The sequence below is a fragment of the Microcebus murinus genome, chromosome 19, assembly GCF_040939455.1.
Source record: "Microcebus murinus isolate Inina chromosome 19, M.murinus_Inina_mat1.0, whole genome shotgun sequence".
NCBI lineage: Eukaryota > Metazoa > Chordata > Mammalia > Primates > Cheirogaleidae > Microcebus > Microcebus murinus.
In genome coordinates, this window is record NC_134122.1 from 18,202,481 (window position 1) to 18,229,773 (window position 27,293).

The 27,293-nt window shown below is 41.1% G+C and overlaps 1 protein-coding gene across 4 annotated transcripts in view; it reads right to left on the reverse strand.

Annotated features, from left to right (window-relative positions):
• Positions 1-27,293, reverse strand: part of ARHGAP17 (Rho GTPase activating protein 17) — an 80,361-nt gene that overhangs the window by 47,686 nt on the left and 5,382 nt on the right. For all 4 annotated transcript variants that reach the window (XM_012780137.2, XM_012780134.2, XM_012780136.3 and 1 more), the window contains exons 2-3: positions 4,025-4,064; positions 1,918-2,022 (exon numbers count right to left, since the gene is read on the reverse strand). In XM_012780137.2, coding sequence (XP_012635591.1) covers positions 1,918-2,022; positions 4,025-4,064 — 145 coding nt within the window. The remainder of the gene's footprint in view (positions 1-1,917; positions 2,023-4,024; positions 4,065-27,293) is intronic.

Below are 27,293 nucleotides of genomic sequence, written 5' to 3' on the forward strand. Positions count from 1 at the left end.
GAAGGAGAGAAATTAGAGGCAGGAAATGTAGCTTAGGATGTGATTACAACAGCCCAGTTGAGAGGTAATGAAGTCTTGCATTAAGGCAAAGGTGGTGGAGATGGAGTGGAGGTGAGGAATTTAAAAGATTCACAGGAGAAATCACAGGACTGCTAATCAGGCAGCTATGGGAGGGAGGATGATAAATAGAAGGGATTATAAGATAACTGTCCAGCTTGCATAATAGGGTGGATGGAATTTAAAAGAGTCGATGCAGAAGGAGGAACTGGTTATGCATGCTAAAATAGACAACTGAGGGGGGAAGTATTTTGCTTTGGTTGAAAGCAATTTACAAGTCACTGGCATAAACACATCAATTTGAAGCCATGAGAACAGAGGTGGCCCAGAGAATATGACTTTAAGAATGAGCAGAAGCACAGAAGCTTAGGAAACAATATGAAAAGGGTAAGCAGGGCAGAAGCTATGGCAAGAGAACAAGAAGCCGTGGGGGCAGAACCAGTAGACTGGGCCTGGTTCCGAGGGACGAGACACAGCAGCAAGCATTCCTGGAAGTGTAGGTGTATGCAAACTTCCACCCCTGTGATACACACCACTGTAGAATCTTAACTATTGTGCAAGAGAGGAATAACCCTGCTGTCAAGATGCCCCACAATATCTGTAGGTTAGGTAGAAGAGGAACATATATCATCTACATACTAGTTCTTCCTTTTGAAACATCTGGTGACAAAACAACATAGCAAATCATAGGTTCACTGTGTGCCACTGAAACTGTCACTTTAATGTGACATGGGCTCTAAGGGATAGTGCATGCTCATAAGCTAGGAACTTGTAAACACAAGGACAGAACTGCCTAATGAACGAAAGAAGTGCTTTACTGGTGGCACCTGAGAACCTGAATGCTCTGAACAAAGGTACCCTGGAGTAGACACTGGATGCCCTTCCCAGAGTCCATCCTTCTTTCTCTCTGTAACAGTACCCTGATTTTTCTTAGTGATCTACCTAAGCCTCTATAAAACCTATGAATTGGAGGCAGGACCACAGTCCATGCTCTAGGGCTGGGCCCAGCCAGCTTAAGCCAATCAGCACATAACATCTCACACAACAATACTCCCTACACATGGTAAGTAGGGTGGAACAGGAATGTTCAGGAATGGAAAATGTGACTGGCTACAGATTGACACAATGGAAAGGGATTTCTATCTGCCAAGGGCTTAGAAAAAGGAGCTTCCTTACCCTATTAAGAAAACTACTGGAATAGATGCTGTCTACTCCCATTGGACATACATAAGAAAGTGAAATGCACAATGGAAGCTGCCAGTGCCAACAGCTTGTATGACTGCACTGCAGCCAGCAGAGGTGCCTGTCTAGGGATAAAGCAAACACTAAACAAGGCAGAAAGGAGAGAAGGAAAGAAGCTGGATTTTGGGTTACGTTACTGAAATGCTGGATCAAGTCTTGTGAATAATTCAAGTCTATCCCAACTTCTGGATTTCTCAGTTAGCAAACCAATAAATTACTTCTATTTTATAAGTCAATTTGAGACAGGTTTTCAGCTTTCTGCCATCAAAGGAGGCCTAACCAACATGTCCATTCTCTTACCAATGAAAAATAGCCGATCGAGTCTTTAAAAGCACCTGGAGAAGATTCAGCGTGAACAGGACTTTAGCCCAGTTCATATATTAAGTATATGAATTGAGTTCATATATTAGGTAAAAGAATATGAATATCAGCCCAGTGATATATTAAGTACAAAAGAATGTTATGGTCAGGTAGGTGTCATGAGCATGCCTGGTTATAGAAGGTACCAATGCAAAGACAAATCTGCTGATGCTGCTTGGGAAAAACCAACCAATCACGAGAGTGAAAAGCCTCAGAGATATGCAGGAACTGTGGCTCTGAGTCGCATCTGATACTCACGTGTCTTCTATCTGCATCGGTGCCATGCTGGCCCTGGAAGCATGCCATCAGGCGCTTATGGGAATGGTGGCACATGGACCGCACCATGTCCAGGCGCCGTTCAATCTGACAAGGCAGAGACAAAAGAATCATTTGCAGGGCTTAATAACAAACTCAGCCTCTCCCTTTTGTGGTGTTTGCATGTAGGTAGAAAAAGCATCTGCAGTCTAACATTTTAACTCTTGAGTATACATGGAAATGCTTCCCATTCACCTATACCAGGGTTTCTCACTAATGACATTTTGGGCTGGATAATTCTGGGTTGTCGGAGGGCTATCTTATACATTGTGGGATGTTTAGCACCATCTCTGGCCCCTACTCACTAGATACCAGCAGCATCCCACTCTCCTAGTTGTGAAAACCAAAAATTCTCCAGATATTGTCAAATATCCCCCAGCAGGAAAGATCACCCTGGTTGGGAACCACCAACCTCTTTTACACTGAGGATTTTAGATCCCTGTAAGGCTGAATCTATGTGCAGGGAGACAGTCTTAACTAAAACTCACTATCAGACTGAGTGGCGGTAGTCAAATTACATGTGACAAGCACCAGCAATGCCCCAGGTCCAACCAAGCAGCATTGCAAATGAATTGGTCCCAGCCCAGATCCACTGCCAAGTGGGAAAAACCACAGGGATATAGAGAAACTCTCTGCAGCTCACAGCAACGAAGCCACATTGTACATCAGATAGAAGAATTAAAATAAATGTTCTACAATTTAACTTTGAGATCAGTGTTTCCAAAATTATTCCTTATTGGGTTTATGGAGGAGTTTTTTGTTGTTTTTTGTTTGTTTTTTAAATAAACCTCAAAGTAGAACGGACAGCTAGCAGAAAGAAACATTGACTTAGGGGACCCCACGTATCATGAGTAGTTTCCCAAAATACTATTGCTGGGATATGGCTGTTTATGGCAAAGAGAGCTGCTTTTTACAGGAAGGAATGCCAAAAATGCGTATTCTGATGACTCATGAAGAAGGAGAACAGGCCCTTGGGGATGCTTTCTATTTTAAAGAAAAATCAACAAGTTCAAAGCAGAATAAATTTTAATCCCAAAACATTTTATCCAATGAGATTGTTTGTGTCTCTTTCTCAAAAGAGCAGCTTTTCTTCAGATCCTAGCCCTGGTCACCAGGACTCGGATCTGGCAGGCAAGTTTATATTAATATTTAGGAGCAGATACCATATCACCTTCCCCAAATCTTGTAAAGACCAAATTCTCAAACATTAGAAAACTTATGCACATTCTTCATTTGTCACAAGAGCAAAACAAAATGCAAACAAACAAAATTTCTTAATTTAATTTTGATTCCAAATTCTACTAGAATGTAAACTCCACAAGGACAGGAGCCTTGGTCTGTTTTGTTCACTAATTTTATTCCAAGAATGTTAATGTTGTCTGTCACAGGAACAGAAAGTGCTCATTTCTTCTTTGTCAAAAAGACACATGGATATTGAGTCCTTGTGCCAGATATTCGAAAAACAATAGTAAATAAATTCTGGTTCCTGCCTTCTAGGATTCCTAGCCTCCTGGGTAAATGCCACCCAACCAAAATAAAAGGCAGCCTTGAACTGCTCTAAAAGAGATTTAACTAAGAAAAGAGGTAGAAGGACATCAGAGCGAATCAAGAGAAGTTTCATATCAGAAACAATCTTTGTGGCGGATAGTATAGGTAATAGTAACAACAAATCACTAATATCTATTACTTACCATGTGTCAGGCTCTGTTCCCAGATCTTCCCATGATTAATGCATTAAACCCTCCTAGCCATTACCTTCAGTTTAGAGAAGTGGAAACTGAGGCACAGGGAAGTTAAGTAAATCCCTGAGGCCACAAAGCTAGTCAGAAGCAGACCTGGGATTTGAAGCCAGGGAGCTGGGTTTCAGAGCCCCCATTTATCATATGCAACAAAACTACTATTCTTTCCTGCTCAGAACCATGCTAATGCATTTTATTCTGTTTCAGGTTAAAGAAAAACAAACCCACCAGCTTCAATTCTCACCTACAGATTTTTTTTTTCCTTTTCATGTCTTTAAACAGAGCATTTTAAAAAGACTGTATTTTGTTACCTGTAACAGATCTTCACTGAGGACTTCTGTTTTCTCAGCTCTGTGGGAAAAATTAAAAGTTCAGAGTTAGTAATCCAGAAATGAGAAGCAACTCATGAAATGTAACAATTATTGCCCTGGAGTTTAAAACAAAACAGGCAAAAATGAATTTAGATGGGGGGCAAGTTGCCCAAGAAAAACAACAAAACAAAAGTTTAGAGAGAGTAACAACCCAAAGCAAGAATGAACATCTAGAGTAATGGTTCTCAAACTTGAACAGGCACAGAGTCACCAATGCAGGGTGCTGATTTAAAATGCCATTTCCCATGTATAACCTGAAGATTCTACCCTAAATCAGTAGGTCTGGAGTGAGATCCTGCATTTTTTTTTTTTTTTTTTTTGAGACAGAGTCTCACTTTGTTGCCCAGGCTAGAGTGAGTGCCATGGTGGCAGCCTAGCTCACAGCAACCTCAGACTCCTGGGCTCAAGCGATCCTACTGCCTCAGCCTCCCGAGTAGCTGGGACTACAGGCATGCGCCACCATGCCCGGCTAATTTTTTCTGTATGTATTAGTTGGCCAATTAATTTTCTTTCTATTTATAGTAGAGACGGGTCTCGCTCTTGTTCAGGCTGGTTTTGAACTCCTGACCTCGAGCAATCCACCCGCCTCGGCCTCCCAGAGTGCTAGGATTACAGGTGTGAGCCACCACGCCCGGCCAGATCCTGCATTTTTAACAGCCCCTCCCTGCTCAGAATTCCACTGCAGTGGGTCCACAGACCACACTTTGAGAAAAGACTGCTCTACAGAAGCTTAAACTTCAGTTCTCATAATGATCCTTCCCAAACTTCAGAACCTTACTGAAACAAGTTTGGCACAAATCCAGAAACATTATGCAAAAATACAAATGCAGACTATAACACACAGTAACAACAATTGAGTATTCTCTCCTTTGGGTTTCTCCCCATCTTTACTTAAAAAACAAAACAAAACAATATTTTCACAACTTTCCCTTTGCTATGCTTTAGAACTTTTATAAACTTCGCTGCCCTTTCCAGAAAACCAAAGTGGCAGCCAGCAATCAGAAGAGGGGCATTCTAAGTTGCTTGTGTCTCCATTGCCAGACCATAATAATTTACAAAGACTTCTCTCTGCAGTTCAAAAGGGCTACACCATTGCCACACATAATATCCAGAATTACTAGAATCGAAATGCCATTTTGGACTTCTGGTTCAAATAGTGATTTGCACTAAGTCATTTAAGATCCCTACCAAATTCCATTGATATAACACAGGATTTTTTAAGGAGAAAGAAAAAGTCTGCTTCAGCTCTTTACAGTGAGGGGGTCAAGGGGAGGCCATGAGTAAACCAGAAATTCTGAGACCTTTCTATAAGATATATTGGAGAATGGGGGGCTGCATGATCTCGGACATGAACCAATGCAACAGAAGGAGAAGCAGTTTGGCCAGAATGTGAATGGGTCTCCTAGAATGACCTCAAAACACTGCGAAGTGCAGAGTAGCACAGCTATGGGTAAGGGCACAAAGTAACATGCTGCCCCCCTCTGGCCTAAGTTTAGGGCGATGGCACGTCAGCCAGCCAGCCGTGGCCTAGTCACAGAGGATTCCAACACCAGCCACCACAGCAGTGTCCCAGTTAACCTGTAGATGCCGATAGGGGTAGCTCACTCACCAGTTTCTGCAGGAAACTGGAACTCTGACCTGATTATAATACCTCCCAGGAGCAGAGGATCAGAGCCTGGAGACAAAGTCAAGGCCCCAACTTCCAGCAGCAGCCAACTCTCAATTCTATGAACAAGTTCCGCCAGCAGCAGGCCAAAGTATGCCATCCTAGCCCTTGCTTGGCACGAGTAGTGCTGGGCATTACTGAAGAGCCAAACACGGGTAGTCATGCCAGTTAGGGAAGTGGAGCAGGGCCCCAGCTGACTATGAGGTTAAACAACCGGCCTCAAAAAGAAACCTGACAGTCAGCCTAGCAGGGACGTACATACCTGGCATGACAGGCCCCAGCCTACTCTTAGATCCCTCCACAAGACTCGCCAACAGCCTCCTCCCCTCCGGCAGAACACCACCATTGGATTGGATAACTTTAACCTTTCTCCTCTGACCAAAACCCCCAAATCTAGACAGGGCCCTGATTATCTGTGACAGAACCCACCTCAACTCTGAAATGTCTTCCTTCTGTAGGTATGAGTAGTACACAGAGAAAAGGCCCAAGGTCTATTAAAATCTTCACAAGTTGGAAAAAGACTCAAGCTGAGAATCACAGGGAGTATGTCCTCTTACAAAACAAATTATTTTTTAAAAAGAACATTAGAGGAAAACTCGTTTTACAATGCCAATGTGGGCTAGGAGAGGTGTGAGAGAGTTAGTAATAGTGCAGTGGTCTGCCAGGGCCAGCTCAGAAGAACCCGGAATTGTTAGCATCTTTCCCCAACTCCTTGTTCAGTGACCTCACATCAGTACTTGAAATCAAAAACCAGACATAATACAAACAACCACAAACAATTCAAACTGGGGCTTGGCAGTTTTTAAACATTTATGGGCACAGTGCTGCAACAGTCACAAAGAAAATAAAGCAAATGTAAAAAAATAAGTATTAACTTCAGGAAAAACAAAAGTCTAACAGAAAGATACTCATAGCACACTACTATGCTCAGCTGCAAATAACTGATTGGACATTATAGTGTAACTATCAAATAGTAATATAACCAAAAATTATAACCGCCGGGCGCGGTGGCTCACGCCTGTAATCCTAGCACTTTGGGAGGCCGAGGCGGGCGGATTGCTCAAGGTCAGGAGTTCAAAACCAGCCTGAGCGAGACCCCGTCTCTACCAAAAATAGAAAGAAATTAATTGACCAACTAAAAATATATATACAAAAAATTAGCCAGGCATGGTGGCGCATGCCTGTAGTCCCAGCTACTCGGGAGGCTGAGGCAGTAGGATCGCTGAGCCCCGGAGATTGAGGTTGCTGTGAGCCAGGCTGATGCCACGGCACTCACTCTAGCCTGGGCAACAAAGTGAGACTCTGTCTCAAAAAAAAAAAAAAAGTATAACCATATTGGAAGGATAGGGGAACAGAAACAGGGTAAAGGTTATACAAGAACCCTAAACTCTCATTTATCATAACAAAAAGTCAATAGACAACACCCAAATTTGATGACCCAAATGATAGTTTACACCTATTATTTGTAACTATGGACATAAATAAATGCCAGAATAAACTACTAAATTTCAAAGTGGTTGCCTCTGGGGTTGGGGAACCTCTGAGAGAGTAAGGAGAGAACCCATAATATTTTGTGATAACTCTTTTACTATTTTTGACATTTTAAATTACATGTATGCATAGTTCCAAGTTTTTCTTTGTTAAATAGTATGTTACTTACATTTTTTAGGTAGCATGCTTGATACAGCTAGAAGTAACATAACTAAGTTAAACCAATGGGTCAGACTGTCAATCTCTCCAAAAAGCACCACAGAGCACATCCTTCAGAGAATCCAAAGTATAAAGAAAAGTATATTTATTGTCCTTTTTTCAAATTAACTGGACTCTTTAGAGGTACTTTAATTGGAAAGGTATCTGGAAGCTCAAAAATATACTGAACATATTGTATGAAAATGTTAGCATAGTGTTTAAAAATAAGTTTGCCCTATATTCCTTGCATTTGTGGATGGTCTATATATTACATTAATAAAATTAATTTTAGAAAAGGATTCAATGTGTTTTTTTAACCAGATTTTAGGGTTCACTGAAATTATTAAAAATGATCTATAATCAGTAAAGATTACTTTTAAAAGTGACAAATAATGACTGTAGAGTGTAATATGCAAATTGAGGTGGCTCCCTGACCCAGAGATTCCTCTGCGGGACTGTGCTATTTCCACCTTAATTTTTAGGAACCACCACTGTCCCCACCATCCCCAACAATCTGATGATGGGATCTCTGTCATCACTGTTACTGGGCCAAGGCTCAGCCCTTTCTATGCCGAACTGTTTTGGAGTGTTCATCTCGATCAGAAATGTGGAATTTTTACCTAGGGAAATTCTAGCAATTATTCAGAATACTGGCCAAAGTGCCATTCAATAGGCATGTACATTAGCCATAAAAACTTGCTGGTTTTTACTGAGAAGTGTTATCTTTAATTGGATGGGTTTTTAAAATTCATTAAAGCAAAGGTCGGGGCTGGGGTGGGGAACAGATCGACTTTATCAAAGTACCTAAAGACACACACACACACAAAAATCAAACCAGTAGACAAAGAGATACAATAATAAAAATAATACTTGTTAAATCAGATTATTTTAAATCAGACATTTTGCTGCATGGACCTAAATTTTTGGTATATGGCGCTTTTCTGCTTTGTCAGAGCCTTCTTTGTGTCCGGTGTTCTGTGCTTGAAAACACACTTGAATGTTTCCTGTCTGTAACTGGAAAAACAATACGAATCAGGAAGGAACTTCCCACTCGCCATTTTACTCTGGGGTTTGTTTTTTCCTATGCAAGCCACTCTGCAATTTCACTAGTCATTCGAACAAGGCTTACATCACGCAGGATTTTTAACTGACTTTTTAGTAAAGCACAAAATTTTCTCCTCGTAATTCCCAAGCCTCAAAGCAGTAGTGCTGTGTAGGCCTTGATATGTTCACCTTTTCCCTTGACTAGGTGTGGTAATGCCCAACTCTTCAGTTGTGGTACACAGGATGTTTCACTCAGCCTACTACCGGGCAAGGAGGAAACGGAAATGTTCCCCATCTGAAGGAGTTCATCTTACCAAAAGGACAGAAAATTGCTCAGACCAGGAGACAGGATCAAAAGGAAAACTTCCAACTGAGCTAACAATTTCCATCTCTAATCATGGGCTGACTTCTGGCAGAGTTACCTTCATAAGACATGTACTATGGGAGCCGTGGACATAAATGCTAAATCCATGACATCAATGCAGGCTGTGATCTTCCAAACAATGAGCATGACTGACCTCCTCCCTGCTAGACAGCAAGCCCTGTGAGGGCAGAGACCAAGTCTTTATAGTCATCATTCCTCTCCCCCCCCCCCCCCCGCATGCCCCCTAGTCATCACCAAACCTAGCACCTGCCTGCCACATAGTAGTAAGTGCTTCATAATTAGATACCGAATGAATAAATGAACTGCTGTCACAAGGATAGAGAAGGGTTTGAAAAAAGAACTTTCTAGATTTCAAAAGAGGTAATAAGGAAAAAAATTCAATAAAACTAGGTAGAAAAGCAGCCATAGATGTATAAAATGGCCTTTCCACAATGACTAAAATTGAAATGTGATGTTGCCTTTCAAAGTTAATCGTTTTTAAGATTGAAAGAAAAACACACAAAACTATCCATATTACAACAGTTTTGTAAATTTTATCTTAAAACAGCAGTGAAAGCCATCCTTCCATATGTCCAATCCCATATCCCAGAGGGAACTACTGTTACCAATTTGTTACATATCCTTCCCATTTTTTTTTTTCTAAATTTAAACTAGTTGTTCTCAACTGGAGGCAACCATGTCCCTAGGGGAAATTTGGCAATATCTGGAGACATTTTTGGTTGTCATGATAGGAGGTTGCTATTAGTATCTGCGGGATAGAGGCCAGGATAATAAATATCCTAAATGTACCCTCCTCCCCTAAATAATATAAAAATTATAAATAATGATCCAGCCCTGTATCAGTTTCCTATTGCAGCCAGGTGTGGTGGCTCACACCTGTAATCCCAGCACTTTGGGAGGCAGAGGCAGGAGGATTGCTTGAGGCCAGGAGTTGGAGTTTCTTATTGCTGCTGATCACCACCAACTTAGTGGCTTTAACAATTCAAATTTATTATCTTATACTTCTGGAGGTCAGAAGTTTGAAATAGGTTTCACTGGGCTAAAATCAAGGTGTCAGTCAGCAGGGCTGAATAGGGGAGAATCTGTTTCCTTGCCATTCCCAGGTTGTAGGGGCTGCCCACAGTCCTTGGCCCCCTTCCTCCGTGTTCAAAGTCAGCAGTGTTTGCTCTGTGCCTTTCTTCCATAATCACCTCTTCCTCTGACTAATTCTGCCACCTCCCTCTTCCACTTTTAAGGACCTTTGTAATTACAATGGGCCCACCTGGATAATCCAGGATAATCCCCCTTTCTGCTGATTAGCAACTTTAATTCCATCTCCAACCTTAATTCCCCTTTGCCATGTAACCTAACATATTCACAGGTTCTGCAGATTGGGATATGGACATCTTTGGGGAGGGGAGAGCATTATTCTACCTACTATGGGATCCAAATGTCAATAGTGCCAAGGCTGAGAAACCCTGATTTCAAATGACATGTTTACACAGGTATGCACACATACATACATTATATACACACATATACACATGTAGACCGACACACATGAGGGCCATCTTTACAGGTCAGAACACGGATGTACATCATACCTCATTCTCTTTTATGGCTGTATGGTAACCCATTATGTGGCTGTACCATGATCTATTTAAACAACTTAATCTTTTTTTTTTTTTTTTTTCCTGAGACAGAGTCTCACCTGGGCTAGAGTGCCATGGCGTCAGCCTAGTTCACAGCAACCTCAAACTCCTGGACTCAAGCAATCCTTCTGCCTCAGCCTCCCAAGTAGCTGGGACTACAGGCATGTGCCACCATGCCTGGCTAATTTTTTCTGTATACATTTTTAGTTGGCCAATTAATTTCTTTTTATTTATAGTAGAGACGGGGGTCTCACTCTTGCTCAGGCTGGTTTCGAACTCCTGATCTTGAGCGATCCACCCACCTCAGCCTCCCAGAGTGCTAGGATTACAGGCGTGAGCCACCGCGCCGGCCTAAACAACTTAATCTTAATTGCACAAAATCAAAGAAATACCACCCAAACCCTCCATCCTCACATTAAATCTAACTGCACTGTGGACTGAAGAAGATAAAGAATGTCAAAGCTCCACATCATAAACAGTTCCTCCAGGGCTGTAGAGGTCCTTCTGGAGCCTTCATAATAGCCAAGAACAGTAGCAGCTATATTTGCTGAGTGCTTTCTATGCCCCAGGCACTGGGCTTGCACTTAAATCTATTTTCTCATTTTAATTCTCACATCAACCCTATGAGGTAGGAACTACCATGACCTTCATTTCACATATGAGGAAAGTGGGGCTCTAAGAGGTAACTTGCCTAGGACCACGTTGCGAGAATTGGGATTGTGGGATTCAAACTCCGAGTGCCTGACTATCAAGCCCTGGCACTAGGTTTATCTACACCATAGGTTAGCAAACTACATCTGTGGGCCAAACCCAGTTCACTGTCCATCTTTATATGGCCAGGGAGCTAAGAAGAGTTTTTATTTTTAAATGGTTGGAAAAACCCAAGAGAGGAATAATGTTTTGTAAATACATGCAAATTACATGAAATTCAAATTTCAGTGTGTATTAAATAAAGTTTTATTGGAACAGAGCCAGGGTCATTTGTTTATGTCTTATCTATGATTGCTTTCCAGCTACAACGGCAGAGTTGAGTTGTTGCGAAAGAGACCACCATATGGCCTGTAGAGCTCAAAATATTTATTATCTGGCCATTTACAGAAAACATTGCCGACCCCAGGTCTGTATCAGTGATTCCCACAGGATGTGGTGCAAACCTTGCTCCCTTTTTAGAATCACTTTGAGGGCTGGTGAGGTGGGTCTGGAGGTGTATTCTCTTCCTCAACATTCTGCCCCAGTCAAGCGGTAGCTGCCAAAATGCACAGAGGTGGCTGACTCTGATAATACAGTCCAGATGTTGAGGCACAGCCCAGTGCTGGTGACACTGGTGATAGAAAGAAATCAGAAATTATGTCCCTTTTCCACCTACTCACCTCTACCCACTCAACTCCCCCCAAATATACTGAAATATTGTAACTACTGTTTTCCTTCTGATCTCTACTTATAAACATATGTCAGGACAAGATCTAAATAAACACAATTCTCCATGTAAGGGTTCTGCAAACTTTTTCCAGAAAGACCAAAGAATAAATATTTTAGGCTTACAGGCCATACTGTCTCTGTTGTAATTACTCGGCTCTGCCATTGTAGCACAAAAGCAGCCATAGACAACATATAAATGAATGAACCTGGCTGCATTCCAATAATACTTTACATATGGACACTGAAATTTGAATTTCACATAATTTTCATGTGTCATAAACTGTTGTTCCTCTTTTAATTTTTTCAACTATTTAAAACTACGAAAAACCATTCTGAGCCTGTGGCAGCCGGATTTGGCCCGCAGGCCATAGTGTGCTGACCCCTGATCTATGTACAAGTTAAGTAAGTTTTCCCATGAAACTTCAATCCTTTTTAATCACTTCCCAAATCCAAATTCTTCTTACTCTGAAGGGGGATTTCTGCGCTTTCCCAATTTGCATTTCAGAGGTAGAGAGAGCTGGCTTTTCAAGATTTCACCAAATTGCTCCTTTTCAATCCTTCCAGCCATTCTGGGGCTTTGAAAACAGGGGGCTCATCTTTCCACCACTCAGGGCACTCTCCACTCTGGGGTGGCAAATAGTGGCTGGGGCACCAATACCAATATCCAACGTCAAGGGGTCCCCATTGTTCCTGAGCTCACAGTGCTATTAGGTTTTGGTTTACAAATTATCACATGAGTTCACAGTTCTGATGGTTTTTCTTAACTTGCACATTTACTTTGATACACCAATTTAAATGAACAAAAGAAATGGGGCATGGAGGGAACTGATTTTAAACTATGGTTACATGGAAAATATTTAAATGCATCTTTGAGGAATAAGATAAATTATGACTAATCTCCCAAGGAAGCTAAATATTGAACATAGGGCAACAGCATAAACAATACTGTATGCAACATAGTTTGTATTCACAGTGAAATTATATCGACCAGACCCATAGCTAAGACCCAGTATATTTCATTCTGCTGGGAACCTCAATTTTTGCAACTTAGTCATCTTCTGTTACAAATGTTTACAAAATCCACTTGAGCCTTTGCGCTGAGTTTGGATGTGATAATTTGATTTCGTAGTGAGCTGGACGACTACTCAGTGAGTTTTTACTGTTTTATCTCATTAGATTAGCTGTCTTCTTAAATTTCTGGGAAGGAATCTGAAATCTACTTAATTGGATTTTATTGGGTGGATTTTAAAAATAAAGGAGGCTCTGAAACTTTATAAATGAAACAATTTGTTACACATTCCATAAAGTAGTTTAAAAAGTCATAAAAGAGAGTTTACAGAACTCTAAAGGGATGGGATTGGGAAAAAAATTGTTCCCATGCATAACACTGAAAAGAAAAAGGATTTTTATCAGGGAGAAAATGATCAAATAGCAAATATTTTGACAATGGTATAGAGAAAATAGATCTAATAGTTCTATACCCTGAATTATTTCCCCAAATGATGAGATTTTGCCCACATATTTACAGCTTCTCTAAGACAGGGTTAAAACACTTATCTTTTACTTTAAACAACATTAACAAAACCCTTATCAATCTTAGCTTAATCCTCATAGTATTATTTGAATTCCAATCAATGACTAAGATGAATAGTTATATTTTACAATAAATTGAATTGAGTTTTTTCATTTTCCTATACAAGTAAGCTTATTCATGCAGTTTTTTGTTTGGTCAGTTGGCTTTTTTCTCTCCTCTGGCACATGAAATGGAATCGATTTGCTATCCCTGTGCTAACCACGTGGTCTATCTCAAAGCTCCACCAATGACTCTTGTTTATGGCAATGTCTGGAGTAAATCTCCCAGCCACCAACCACCTCAAGTGCCTCATTCCGCAGCCTGCTCTAGTCATTTATGGTACCTGCTTAGACTTGGAGACAGTTGAGTTTGAGATTTCAAAATTTGTTAAGCAGTCAAAAATACATGGAAAATATTTGCAAAATATTGCAATGCAGATAGTGCATGCACAGAGAGCTACAAAATTACAGGTGGGGTCCAATTTACTGCCATGGAAAGGCAACACAAGAGGCTAGGAGGAGCTGAAAAGCCATGTGAAAAATCTAAACCAAAAGTGCCAAGGGCAAGGCCACACAAAGTCATGGGCTTAGCTCTCCACACCTCAGCTCTGACTCAGAGCTATGGCCCTCGGTGTTGGCCGGGAGGCACTCCACATCTGAAGGCAGGCTGTGTAGGCTCCCATACAAACGTTTCTTCCTAAGGTCAGCACATTTGGGCTTTGAAAAGCATGTTCCCATAAAGAGCAGGTTATAAATGATCATCAAGTTCTCAGTCTAGCTTAACAAGAAAGCACTTATCTGCCAGCTTATCTAAAAGCCCTGGTAAAGGCCTATTGATTTTTCTAAGCCACTCTGAACTGAGGGACAGTAGTAAATAAAAATAAATAAATAAAAAATCTAGGAGGCAACAGTGGTTCTCAACCAGGGATATGTATTACAATCCTAGGAGCTTTAAAAATAATATGGATGACGGCCAGGCGTGGTGGCTCATGCCTGTAATCCTAGCACTCTGGGAGGCCGAAGTGGGTGGATCACTCAAAGTCAGAAGTTCGAAACCAGCCTGAGCAAGAGCGAGACCCTGTCTCTACCAAAAACAGAAAGAAATTAGCTGGACAACTAAAAATATATATAGAAAAAATTAGCCGGGCAAGGTGGTTGCATGCCTATAGTCCCAGCTACTTGGAAGACTGAGGCAGAAGGATTGCTTGAGCCCAAGAGTTTGAGGTTACTGTGAGCTAGGCTGACGCCACGGCCCTCTAGCCCAGGCAAGAGAGTGAGACTCTATCTTAATAATAAGGATGATTCCATTTATATGAAATGGCCAGAAAGGGCAAATCTATAGATGCAGAAAGTAGATAGACGAGTGGTTGGCAGGGGCAGGGAGTGTTAAGAATGTGGATTAACTGTAAAGAGGCATGAGGGATCTTATTTAGGGTGATGAAAATGTTCTAAAATTCGATTGTAAATTTACTGTGTAAATTTACTAAAAATAATTGAGTTGTAAATTTAAAATTTCTTAAATAAGTCAGGCACATAAAGATAAATACTGCATGCTCTCATTCATATGTGGGAGCCGAAAAAATGAGCTCACAAAAGTAGAGAGTAGAATTGTGGTTATTAGAGGCTGGGAAAGGTAATGTGGAGGGTAGGACGGGGAGAGGTTGGTTAATGGATAGAATGTTACAGCTAGATGGGAGGAATAAGTTCTAGTGTTCTGTAGCACTGTAGGGTGAATATGGTTAACAATAACTTAGTGTATATTTTCAAAACGCTAGAAACTTTTGAAAGTTCACAACACAAAGAAGTGATAAACCAGGTGACAGATATGCTGATTACACTGATTTGATCAGTACGCATTGTATACGTGTATCAAGATATCACTCTGTATCCTATAAATATGTACAATTATTAAGAGTCAACTGAGATAAAAGGAAAAACTGGGATGAATTTTATGATAAAAAAAATGCCTCAATAAAATTGTTAAAAGAAAATAACACTATGGCTAGGCACAGTGGCTCACGCCTGTAATCCTAGCACTCTAGGAGGCCGAGGCGGGAGGATTGCTCAAGGTCAGGAGTTCGAAACCAACCTGAGCAAGATCGAGACCCCGTCTCTACTATAAATAAAAAGAAATTAATTGGACAACTAATATATATAGAAAAAATTAGCTGGGCATGGTGATGCATGCCTGTAGTCCCAGCTATTCGTGAGGCTGAGGCAGTAGGATTGCTTGAGCCCAGGAGTTTGAGGTTGCTGTGAGCTAGGCTAACGCCATGGCACTCACTCTAGCCTGGGCAACAAAGTGAGACTCTGTCTCAAAAAAAAAAAAGAAAGAAAGAAAATAACACTAATGCCTGGACCCCAACCCAGAGCAAATGAATCAGAACCTAAGTGGGTAGGGCTTGGCCTTTTTTTTTTTTTAGCTCCCCAGGCAATTCCCAAGGGCAGCTGGCATAGAGAACCATGGCAGGAGAAGGCTCCAAGTAGCAATAGCTGGCAGGTGGCAGAGTGACCAGCAGGTCAGAGTAGGAGGGGGCCTAGCAGTAACAGATGGCAATAGTAAGGACAGTCTACAGTGTCCCCAGTCACTAAGCCATGAACACACTCTTTCTAGGGCTGTCCAGAAGTTGCTCTTGTGTGCATGATTCGCAAGTGGGTTTACTCTCTTGCCTTTGCAGGCTGAGTATCTAAGTGATAAGAAATTGATAGATGTCAGATTCTAAGTTTCACTTTTGGCAAAGGATAAGGATACAAGAGACATCAAGAGCTAAAATTTGAGGCTCTGGAGTCAGATCTGACTTTGAATCCTCGTGTTGGACACCCACAATTATAACTTACTAAGTGACATTTCCTCCGCTGTAAAATGAGAATAATCACAACTATATAACAGGAAGAATAATAATACTGCCGCCACAGTGGTTGTTTACAAACACTGTATGTATCTCATTTAACATGGTCCCTGGCACCTGGTGAGGGCTCACAGAGTGTTAGGTGTTCTGAGAATTACAACAAATAATAACCTTCAGATAAATCCCAAGTCTTACCTAAGAATGACCTTTCTGAAGTTTCCAAGCTCTTCCAGCTTCTCTCTGGAAGGAGTTACTGTTGAGTCCAGACCACACAAAGACAAAAAGCTATGCCAGACTTAGAGCAGGAGCAGGGCAGGCTGCTCAATTAAGACAAAGGGTTGGTTGTGATAACGCTGCGTGGGATGGTGGCCACCAAAGAGAATCACAGGCACACAATAAACAGAAACTTAGGGACGGAATATATGGAGAGTTAGCAACCTATCATCAAAGGCTCAATATCTTAAACTGCTGTGCATCACAATGCTGGTAATAAGGCTATAAAAACACCTGTTCCAGCAGATCTCAGGTGTGTATTCCTAGAGGGGTGAAAGCAATCCTCCAAATATAAACCATCCATCCTAGGATGGACTTGTTCCAAGGCATTCAGATCATCGATCTTCATTCATTCAGCCAGTATTTATGGAGCTCTTCTTACTAAATGTCAAGAACTGGGGAAGAAAAAAAAAAAAGAAAAAGGAGAGAAATGAGACACAGTCCCCACCCTTGAGGAGCTCATGGGAAAGAGAAATGTCAACAATCAATCTCCTTCAGAGAGCTATAGGGTACTGAGAGAAGAGTAATGAATGGATTCTGTGGCTAGAAAAGACTTCACAGGGAAGCAGTCCTAGCAGAACTCAGGTTAAGTCAGGACAACCAAAGACATGGGGAGAAGGGATTTGGGGAGGAGTCTGTATTCAACAGTGCATAGAATAGAAGTGGGAGATCAGGTTGCAAAGAAAGGCTTTGACTGCTAAGGAATTAGAGGTCAACAGGGAGCCACTGATGGTTTTCCTATAAAGGAATGTCATCAGGTTAGTTTTGGAATGAAAATTCTGATAGCAGAGTACAGGATGGAGGTAGGGAGAACACCTGGAGGCCTCTACAAAGAGCACAGACCCAGAGAGAGTCCCACTGGTCTGATCCTGACAATGTGCAGCTATTTTAAGAGAATTAGTACATCAGACTCTGACTTTAGACTGTCAACTTGAAAACATTTCAGAAAGTACAAGAAAAATTTATAAAATATCCACATCTGGAAAGGAAAGAAAGAAAAAAAAAAGTATAAAAAAAAATTTATAAAATATAAAGTATCTCTGGTCAAGAAATTAATCAAACATAGAAACTAAAATTCACGGATCATAACATACTTAATCAGAAGAGCTTATTTAACATCAGATTTCCAATGCTAAATTAAAAATATTTAAACAGTAATATTTTGCATTTGTACATTCACCTATACTATTTCATTTTATTATATTACATGTACCCTGATATAGGGCAATTTTTATTATCCCTATTTTGTGGGTGTTCAGGCACTCATTAAATGAATTACACAATGTGAATCAGTCTTTGAACCTTCAGAAAGACAGTAACTTCAAGGTCATCAGCCAAAGTTGAGTTTCTTTTAAATTTTCATGCTAGATTCTGGTCCTGGCTTCACCACAAACTAACCATATGATCTAAAAATACATCCCTTAACCTTCCTACCCCTCACTTTATTTATATGTGCATCAACATTCTCACACGACTTTTGAAGAGACTACAATAAAATAGCAAAGGAGAGAACATTTCAAAACCTTCACAACTGTGCTTTGCAAATATAAGACTGTATCTCTATAAACAATAATAAATGTTACATAGTTTAAAAAGGCACACAGTGCTGAGAATTTGGATAATCTTGGCCCCTGCAGGTTTCTACAATGAATACATATCACAGATGTAGCCCAGAAAGTTCCACGATTAACTGTGGTGCACAAAATGAAGGGAATAACTATTCACCTGGAAAATCGGGGTGAGGCAGATTTTACGGGATGACGAGTAGATTCTGGGTGGGGAACACCATAAATCTTCACTTGCCCTTTTCTAAAGGTCAGAGAAAAGATTGCTTAATGGATGAAAGGACTCTGTAGATGACTCAAAATAGAAAACTGATTTTTTTTTTTTAGACGAGGCTTTTTCCCAAAAGGATATTCATAATAATTAAATGTGAACTGAGCAGAGCTATGCAGCCCATCACTGAATTCAACCACAGGCTAGTGTCATGAATAATTTGTCACTAACCTTTTCATTTGATTAGTCACTGAACAAATATTTTTGAGTTTCCTTCTATGAGCCATCATGAGTAAGAGACACGGCCCCTGCTCTGACGGAGCTCGAGGACTATCGAGGAAAATAAGTGATTAGGCTTCAGTGTGATGGCGGCTCCAACAGCGGAAGTGCAGAGTCCTCTGGGAGTTGTCATCATTATCACGGCTAACATCAACTGAGCGCACATCATGTGCTCAGCACTGTTCCAGGTACTTTGCCAGAATAAATTCTCTTACAGTTCATAAAGACTCTACGGGGTATTATTATCCCTGTGTTACAGATAAGGAAATTGTGGCCCAGAGAAATTAAGTGACTTGCCTATAAGGTTTCACAGCTAGGCTTCCAAATCTGGGCAATTATCACTCCACAGATCTTGTTCTTAACCACCTAATACAAACTTTACACGTATTAACCCATTTAATCTCCAAGGTAACCATGAGATCAATACTATTAATGTATCCATTTTAGAGATTAGAAACCCAGGCACAGAGAAGCTGATTGACTTGTTGAAGGTTACAGAGATGACAGAAGGGTCCCTGAATGCAGACCCAGGATACCAGAAAGGTTTTCTGAAACTGGTGATGGCTTCTGAGACCTACTAGATGAGTTGGAAACTTGGACATTGGATGGTACAAGAGTATATCGGGGCAGGGAGAAGAGAGGTAAGAGCGATACAGGTGATATAGCTGGGAGAGAAACCCTTCCCTTAAGCTCAGATGCATGGGGCCTGCTGGAGTCTGCGAGCAAAGAAGGAAAACTGAGAGGAAGCTTCTAATGCCCTGGGCCTGGTATTGAGTAGGAGGCAGTAGGGATCTATCACTGGGGGAGGGGCAGGAGAGCCGAGACATCCCTCTCCCACAGGCCAACCAAGGCACAGGTGCACAGAGCCTGCTGAAAGGGCTATGGAAAACCCTAGAGACACCCTGCAGGACTTTTGACCTTCAAATGAAAATGAGGCAACAGACATAACAAAAAAGTCTTCAAAAAGGCTGTGACATCTATTTAAAGAGAAGCAAGCTTGCCTTGGACCAGGGGTCCTCAAACTACGGCCCACGGAGGACATTTATCCAGCCAGCCAGGTGTTTTTGCCGCCTCCGCTGCCTGTCCTGCTTAGCAGCCAGCTCCTCCCAGGCCCACAGTGCGCATGTGTGGAATGTGCACCGCACTCTCCAATGGCCCTCCAACAGTCTGAGGGACAGTGAACTGGCCCCCTGTTTAAAAAGTTTGAGGAACCCTGCCTTGCACAATGAATGAACAAATAAAACTGCACTGCTTTAGCTCTCTATTGACATCTTAAGTACACCTGGGCCTTTTCCTGAATGGCTTTCAGTGCCATATTTTTTAATTTCTAAGACTTTTTAAAAACATCTTTTCTAACATTTCAATGGATTTTAATGGGGAAGAATAAACACATGTGTTCCATCGACCATCTTAAACTGAAATGTTTCCTACAATGTCTTAAGTCCCTCTCCTCACTGGAGAATTTTCCTACCATCAGTGATTTCAGGAACCTACCAGTGGAGACAACGGTTCAATCTATTATACTATAACATGCTATTACGATAATTGTATTACTAAGCGTTTATCAACACTCAAATTATAAAATCAACTGATATGATGGCGAAAGGGGGAATATTCAGGAGATGGAACATTTTGAACTAGCAAAGGAATTTCTCCAGCATTGCAGGGCAAATCTAGCATTTCATCATATCTGGATATTGTTCAAACAGGATACTGGTCTGTTCTTATAATCATAAGCACTCATTAATAATGAGAACATCTTATACATGCATATCTCCTTTGCTACCCACAACTCTAAAAGCAGAACAGAAAAACACCCATTAAAGTATGTTCAGAAGGTACCTCATCTCCACGCCCAGCAAGGTGCTGGCTCCTTGTGGGTGGGTGAAGTTGCTAAGAGTGAGAGCCTGGAGCAAGTTCACTGGGGGTCAAAGCACAGTTCACCACCTAAGAGCTGTGTAACTATCAGCAGATTACTTAACATCCACGTGTCACTCTTTTCTTATCTGTAAAAATAGTGATATTAATGATATCTAACTTATAGAATTGGAAGGATTAAAAGAGATAATATAAGCAAAGTGCTAATTCCCAGAAAGCTTCCTGAAAAATGCTTCTTGTTCTTGTTATTACATAAGCAATTAAGAGTCTGGACTCTGGAGACATGAGTTTGGGTAAGTTACACAAGCTTGCTGTACCTCTGTCTTCTCACCTGTAAAAGGGGATAACACAGTACTGATTTCACAGGGTTTGGCGGGTATTAAATGGGTCAATACACAACTAGCACTTGGAATGGCCTGGCACCTGGTAAACATTCAAATAAATGTTCACTATCATTATCATTTCTTTTTTTTTTTTTTGGAAGGATCTCTCTGACAACAATATGGGAGATGTTGAGAGGGAAGACGTATTGGAGGGTAGAAAACCAAGGAAGAGAAGATTAAAAGGCCTAAGAATATGAAATCCAAGTAAGCAGGGAAGCAGGCCTCCATGAAGCAGTTGGCATGAAAAGGAGGGGACAGAGAGCGATTACAAAGGTAAGACAAACAGGACTTACTGACTTGGGCGAGGGTGGGAAGTGAGAGGGAGGAGACTAGGATGACCACCAGATTTCTGTATTGAGGGACTGGCTGGTAATAAGACCCTCCACTGAGAGAGAAAACTTGGGAGGATTTGAGGGTGCAGCCACTGAGATCAGTTCTGAACAGGCTGAATTTAAACAATCTGTTGAACATTCAGGTAGAGATGTCCAGTATGTCTTTTTTTCTAGATGATTCTGAAGCACAGAAGAGGCATCTGGGCCAGACATGCAGAGCATGCTGTAAGTACTAGCAGCAAACATGGATTTGGGGGAGTTCACTCAGAATGCAGACCCTGCAGAGAAGATGAAGGCTGAGGACAGAAGCTTTGGAAACACAACAGGAAGAGCCACAGCAGGGAACAGAAAAGCAGTCCCCAGGGAAGGCGCCAAGAGTAAGTAGTGAATGAAGCAAGGACAAGTGACTGGCTAAGGATGGATGCAAAATGTCCCGGGGCACAGGAAAGGCAGGGACAGGAAAATGTGAGAAGGTTGCTGGAAACCTGGATGTGGGCACTGATGGGAGAGGGTGAAGCAAGCCCAGTTAAGGAAGGGGACGCTGAGAAAGCTCCCATGTGACTAGCAGCTGAGAAGGCAGTAGTGGAGAGAGGGAGGCTGAAAATGCGGAGCAGCCAGGGGAAGACCAACGAGTGACACGCCCAGGAAAATGGCACAGGCTGGAAGGGCCATCTTAGAGGGCAGGATGGAAGCTGACAGGCACTAATGGTGACCACGACAACCATCAACTTGAGCACCAGACTAAGGGAAGGGTTGGCTGTATCCAGTTTTCTCTGGAAATTAGGAGGCAGGTCATCTGAGGAGAATGGGTGTGTCTGGGGTAGGGAGGAGTAGGGTTTGAGACAAGTGAGAGTCTGGCAAGAGCATGCAGGAAAATGGGATAGAAAATTTAGCCAAGGATAAAAAGGCAGTATTAAAAGCCCAGCCAAGCTTGGAGGCCATAAAGTTATGGCAGCCATAAATCACACAAATGGAAGATCTTTCTCAGCAGCACCCTGCATCCCAGGTATGAGAGTGAAGAAACCAGAAAGAGAAGTGAGTCAGGCTGTTATTTTGCAGAACAGGTGAAAGAAAAGGGCCAGCTGGGCAGAGCTGTGCAAGTGATGTCAAAGAGTAACCAGCATGGCTAACCCACGTCAAAGAAGGTCAGGAACTAACAGAGGGCAGAAGAAACTGTTGGGGAAAGGAATCTGAAAGGATAAGAGATTGCAGTCAGAGGGGGACAAAATATTAGGGCTAATTAAAGAATAAAAATTTACACTGTGAGAAATGATATGACAGATTACAAAATTATCCATTTGGGGGAAAGATGTCATCAGTTTATACTGATATAAAGAAAATAAAATGCCGGTTTTAAAGCTTTGAAGAACCAACTTACATCTTCTGTTAGATGGAAATGCAATCAGGGGCTGGAAATTTAAATACCACAGACACTCTCGCCTTAAGAATAAATGGATCTGCAAATAGCAATTCACTACCCAACTGATTTGAAAATAAAAGAGCTGGAGAGAATTGTCCAGAGACATGTCAGCAGAGACATTCAAGACAGAGATGGCAGCATCAATCTAGGGATGAAGAAATGCTAGGGTTAGAGGCATAAAACAGAGTCATCAACCACAAGGTACCTTATGGTTACCTTATGGGGCTGCGATCTCCCAGAGAAAAGGCTAAGAGGAGGGGAAACCAAGGACATTTACCTGTCCAAATACAAGGGTGGATAACCAACATTACCCTGGATCACTATGGCCCTGGAAAGGTAGGAACGTTATAATCTACAGGTTATTTTTTATTGTTCTTTCTCTGCACTTTTATGCCAAAGCATGGAGTATTTTCCATAATAAGCTCTATTTTCTTCTATTTATTTTATGATTTTATTTTTTACAAGAAACACTTAATCCATTTGGAATTTATTTTGGCATATAGTGGTGAAGTGGAATCTAACCTATTTTTCTCGATACTAACCTGTCATCTTTTACTATTTCCTCACCATCTTATGATGCCTTATCACACGTCAACTTCTTAAACCTACCAGAGCTTTTTCCTGTGCTGTATCAGAGCTGTGTTTCACAGGTATGGGAACACAGCACAGAGGCTGACTGGGCCAGTGTCAGAAAGAGAGCTAGCACAGACAGCATCTCAGTCCCCTCAGACTCAAATCCAATATATTTGTTATTATATTCCAACTACCCTAAAGCTGTTTTAGTTTTTTAAAGCCCTCATCTAAAAGTTTTAAAGACTGAATTAATTGCCAAAAAAGCTGATTCTTAAGGGAAAGTAATTTGATAATCACCAAATCTCACCACAGAGAGAACCACATTTCTGCTTTGGGGGGGGAAAGGCTCTCATTAAGAACTTGAGTATGTTTGAAGACTAGCAGAACAACACACACAAACACATGCATGAGGTGGATATCTATAAACAACATTTCTCTAGAGAGCAGTTCCTAATATGGGACTGTAGCTAAGCATCTCTCGGATAACGAGTAGGTTTCTACTAGGCCATCCATGTTGATAGGTTTTCTTTAATCCTGGGGTTCTTGTCCATGGGCTTGAAGACTGTCTGCAAATCTGTGTGTGAGGGTGAGGTTTTTTTGACAAGCGGGTGGTTAGAATCCCCATCTAAATCTACCAGCAATAAGGTTTCTATTCCTAAAGACTGCCCTGGGATTTGGAGCCTACAATTAAGTCCATTGCCTTGTGACCTGTCAACCACTTCTTTAGAAGTGACATTAACATATTGCCACTTATGCTCTATTAAAACTTCTCTTACCATTTCTCAACTTTCTCCCTCCCCACCCCAAGAATCAGATAATGGTTGCCTTTTTCCAATTTATAGACAAAAAAAATATTAAAGCATAAAATTTTCAGTGTTAGGTTTCCCCTATTTCTGCCCTCTTGGACTTCTCTATCACCTGTTATCTCTACCTGCCTGCTATCAATATTGCTCAAGTGTTACGTAGCCAGAGAAGCCCTCAGTGAACCCCCAGACACATCTTTGAGGAACCCCAAGCCCACCCCATGCCTGAGCCCATGCCCCCTCTATCCTAGCACTAACCTTATCTAGTGAAATAGAAATACTTCAGTGGATTTCCCTGAGGTACAAATGGGAATGGTTTCAAGTGGCCACTTCAGCCTATGCATCTGTAAGTATCCGATGACCACGTGAAATCCAAGCTGGTTGATTTATACATGTTCACACTGACAGGTGACAGGTAGCTGATAGGTACTTGGAAGAATATCTGTGCATTTGCGAACATTTATTTATTTAAAAATTTATATTCATTTGAGCACCTGTTTACCTAGTCTAGGATTATGACTTAAAGTCTGTAAGAAGCATACATTTGGCTGAACCATGTGGAAGAACACAGAGAAACTATAGATGAAATGCTAATAAAACATTAAAGGAGAGATCAAATTGACTACTGGACCAAAAGGCATCTCTGATAAGGAAGACACCTAAAAAGAACAACTGTGGGAAAGGAGAGGCAGAAACAAATATCTTAAGATAATTTTTAAAAAAGTAACCAATGCAAATAATCAATAAGCTGCAATTATTGTGAAATATCACGACATAGGAAACACAGTCATATAATCTTAATGGCTGAAATGAACTGAATATTGTTTTCTTATCAAATGTGCCTCATTTTATTTTCCATAAATAGGCTCTACCTATTCATAAGATGATTCTCATATATATCACAGATATGAATATTGAGCAATACTGATAGAAACTTCCAATCTGCTGTCTTCTGAAACGTGCATTAAACCTACACCTAGTTATAAGTGTGCTCTCTCAAGATTCCGTCACTGTACTTGTTAAGTAATGTGTGAGAACAAGAATGTCAACTTGTTTATATTAAAATACATTAATAAATCAAGGAATGGCATTAAGATTTCATTAACAACATCTAAGGTCTGCTAGCATAGGTACAACTGGTTATATTCAAATTAACTGTTTGTATGTCTGTCTCCTCTCTCAAATCCCTAGGGATTGGTTATATTTTTAACCTCAGCCCCTATATTGGTTATATATTTTAACTCCAGTAGACATTTGTTGAACTGAATTGGTAACTGAACAATGAAATTTAAAACTAAACACTAATTCTATGACAAATAAATGACACGTACAGAAAAATCATATAAGGAAATATAAATACAAATATAAGAATAAATATTCCAACCTTAATGGAAAATAATTTAAATAGGTAACAAATTTTTTAAAACACACTATCTAAGGCCGGGCGCGGTGGCTCACGCCTATAATCCTAGCACTCTGGGAGGCCGAGGTGAGAGGATCACTCAAGGTCAGGGGTTGGAAACCAGCCTGAGCAAGAACGAGACCCCGTCTCTACTAAAAATAGAAAGAAATTAATTGGACAACTAAAAATATATAGAAAAAATTAGCCGGGCATGGTGGCACATGCCTGTAGTCCCAGCTACTCGGGAGGCTGAGATAGTAGGATTGCTTGAACCCAGGAGTTTGAGGTTGCCGTGAGCTAGGCTGACGCCAAGGCACTCTAGCCCAGGCAACAGAGTGAGACTCTGTGTCAAAACAAAAAGGCACTATCTAATGCCATAATACTAAGGTGATGGTGAAAATGATATTCTTCAAACAGGTTTTCATAGAGGTTAAAAAGAAAAAAACAAACAAACAAAAAAATGATATTCTTCATGCCATGCATAATGATGTGCATTATGTTATGGTACAATATTACTTTCTGCATTATAAAATAAATGATAGCATTATCATCTAAAAGACAATTTGGCATTACTATGGCTATATAAATATTAATTTCCTACAGATGTATGGATTCTAACCCCAAGAGAATTCATCAGAAAAAAACAATCTAGAGGGGAACAGCTATAATCATTAAAATGGAGACTGAGCATGTGAAACAGGTGGGGTGCCTAGATATCTGACAAAAGGGATAAAATCCAGCTCAAGCCAACACAGCCAGTTGGAAGATAAAGTTTGGAGTCTAGATGAAAAATAGTGAGCTCCTGATTAAGGTAACAAGAAGCACAGGCACTGAGAAACAGAGACCAAGTCAAAAGATAACCAAGGAGGAAGAACTGCCAGATCATGGTGATAGCCTGGAAATGAGAAGATCGAGGAGAAAGAGGGGGATTGACAGGTGACTGAGGAAGTGGTGGTGATGGCATTCAATGCCCTAGGGCAGGGGTCAGCAAACTTTTTATAAAGGGCCAGCAATAAATACCATAGGCTCTGTTGTGGGCCATGTGGGTCACTGTGGCAACTGCTTAACTCTGCTGCAGTAATAAGTAGCTGTGTTCCAATAACCCTGTTTTACAAAACAGGCAGTCGGCTGGATTTAACCTGTGACCAAAGTTTGTTCACCCAAGGACTAGAGAATACAGGGAAATGAGACTAATTTGAGGATGAAGTTCATGAGTTCAATTTTAGTGGGACATGTCAGCAGAGACATTCAAGACAGAGATGGTAGCATCAATCTAGAGATGAAGAAATGCCAGAGTTAGAGGCATAAAACAGTCATCAGCCAAGAGGTAATAGTTATGGAGCTGAGATCACACAGAGAAATGGCTGAGAGGAGGGGAAACCAAGGACATTTACCTGTCCAAATACAAGGGTGGATACCCAACATTACCCTGGATCACTATGCTAAATAACCACATCCTTTCAGGGCTCATTTTTTTCCCCAGTGAAGAATGGATTTTCACTCACCTCAGAGTATTTACTCTGATGTTCTAGGATTTCACAACATGTAAACTATATAATGAGGCCATGAAAGAGCAAATTGAGAGGAAGCGACAAAGATATAGGACTTCTTTCCACTCCTGCTCTACGAAGAGGCTGGATAGAACCCACTCAGATGGAAGCAAAGCACACACAGCTACTACCCTTTCTCAGAAATACTGTTCTGAGCTCCCCTAGAAAAGGGAGAGTAAAAATCAGTGGGAGGAAAAGGAGACAGTGGAGTAGGGGAAGGATGTGGAATGTTACTGCTGGCAAAGTAAGGATAAGGTTTGTGATCATCAAACATAGAGAGGGCTG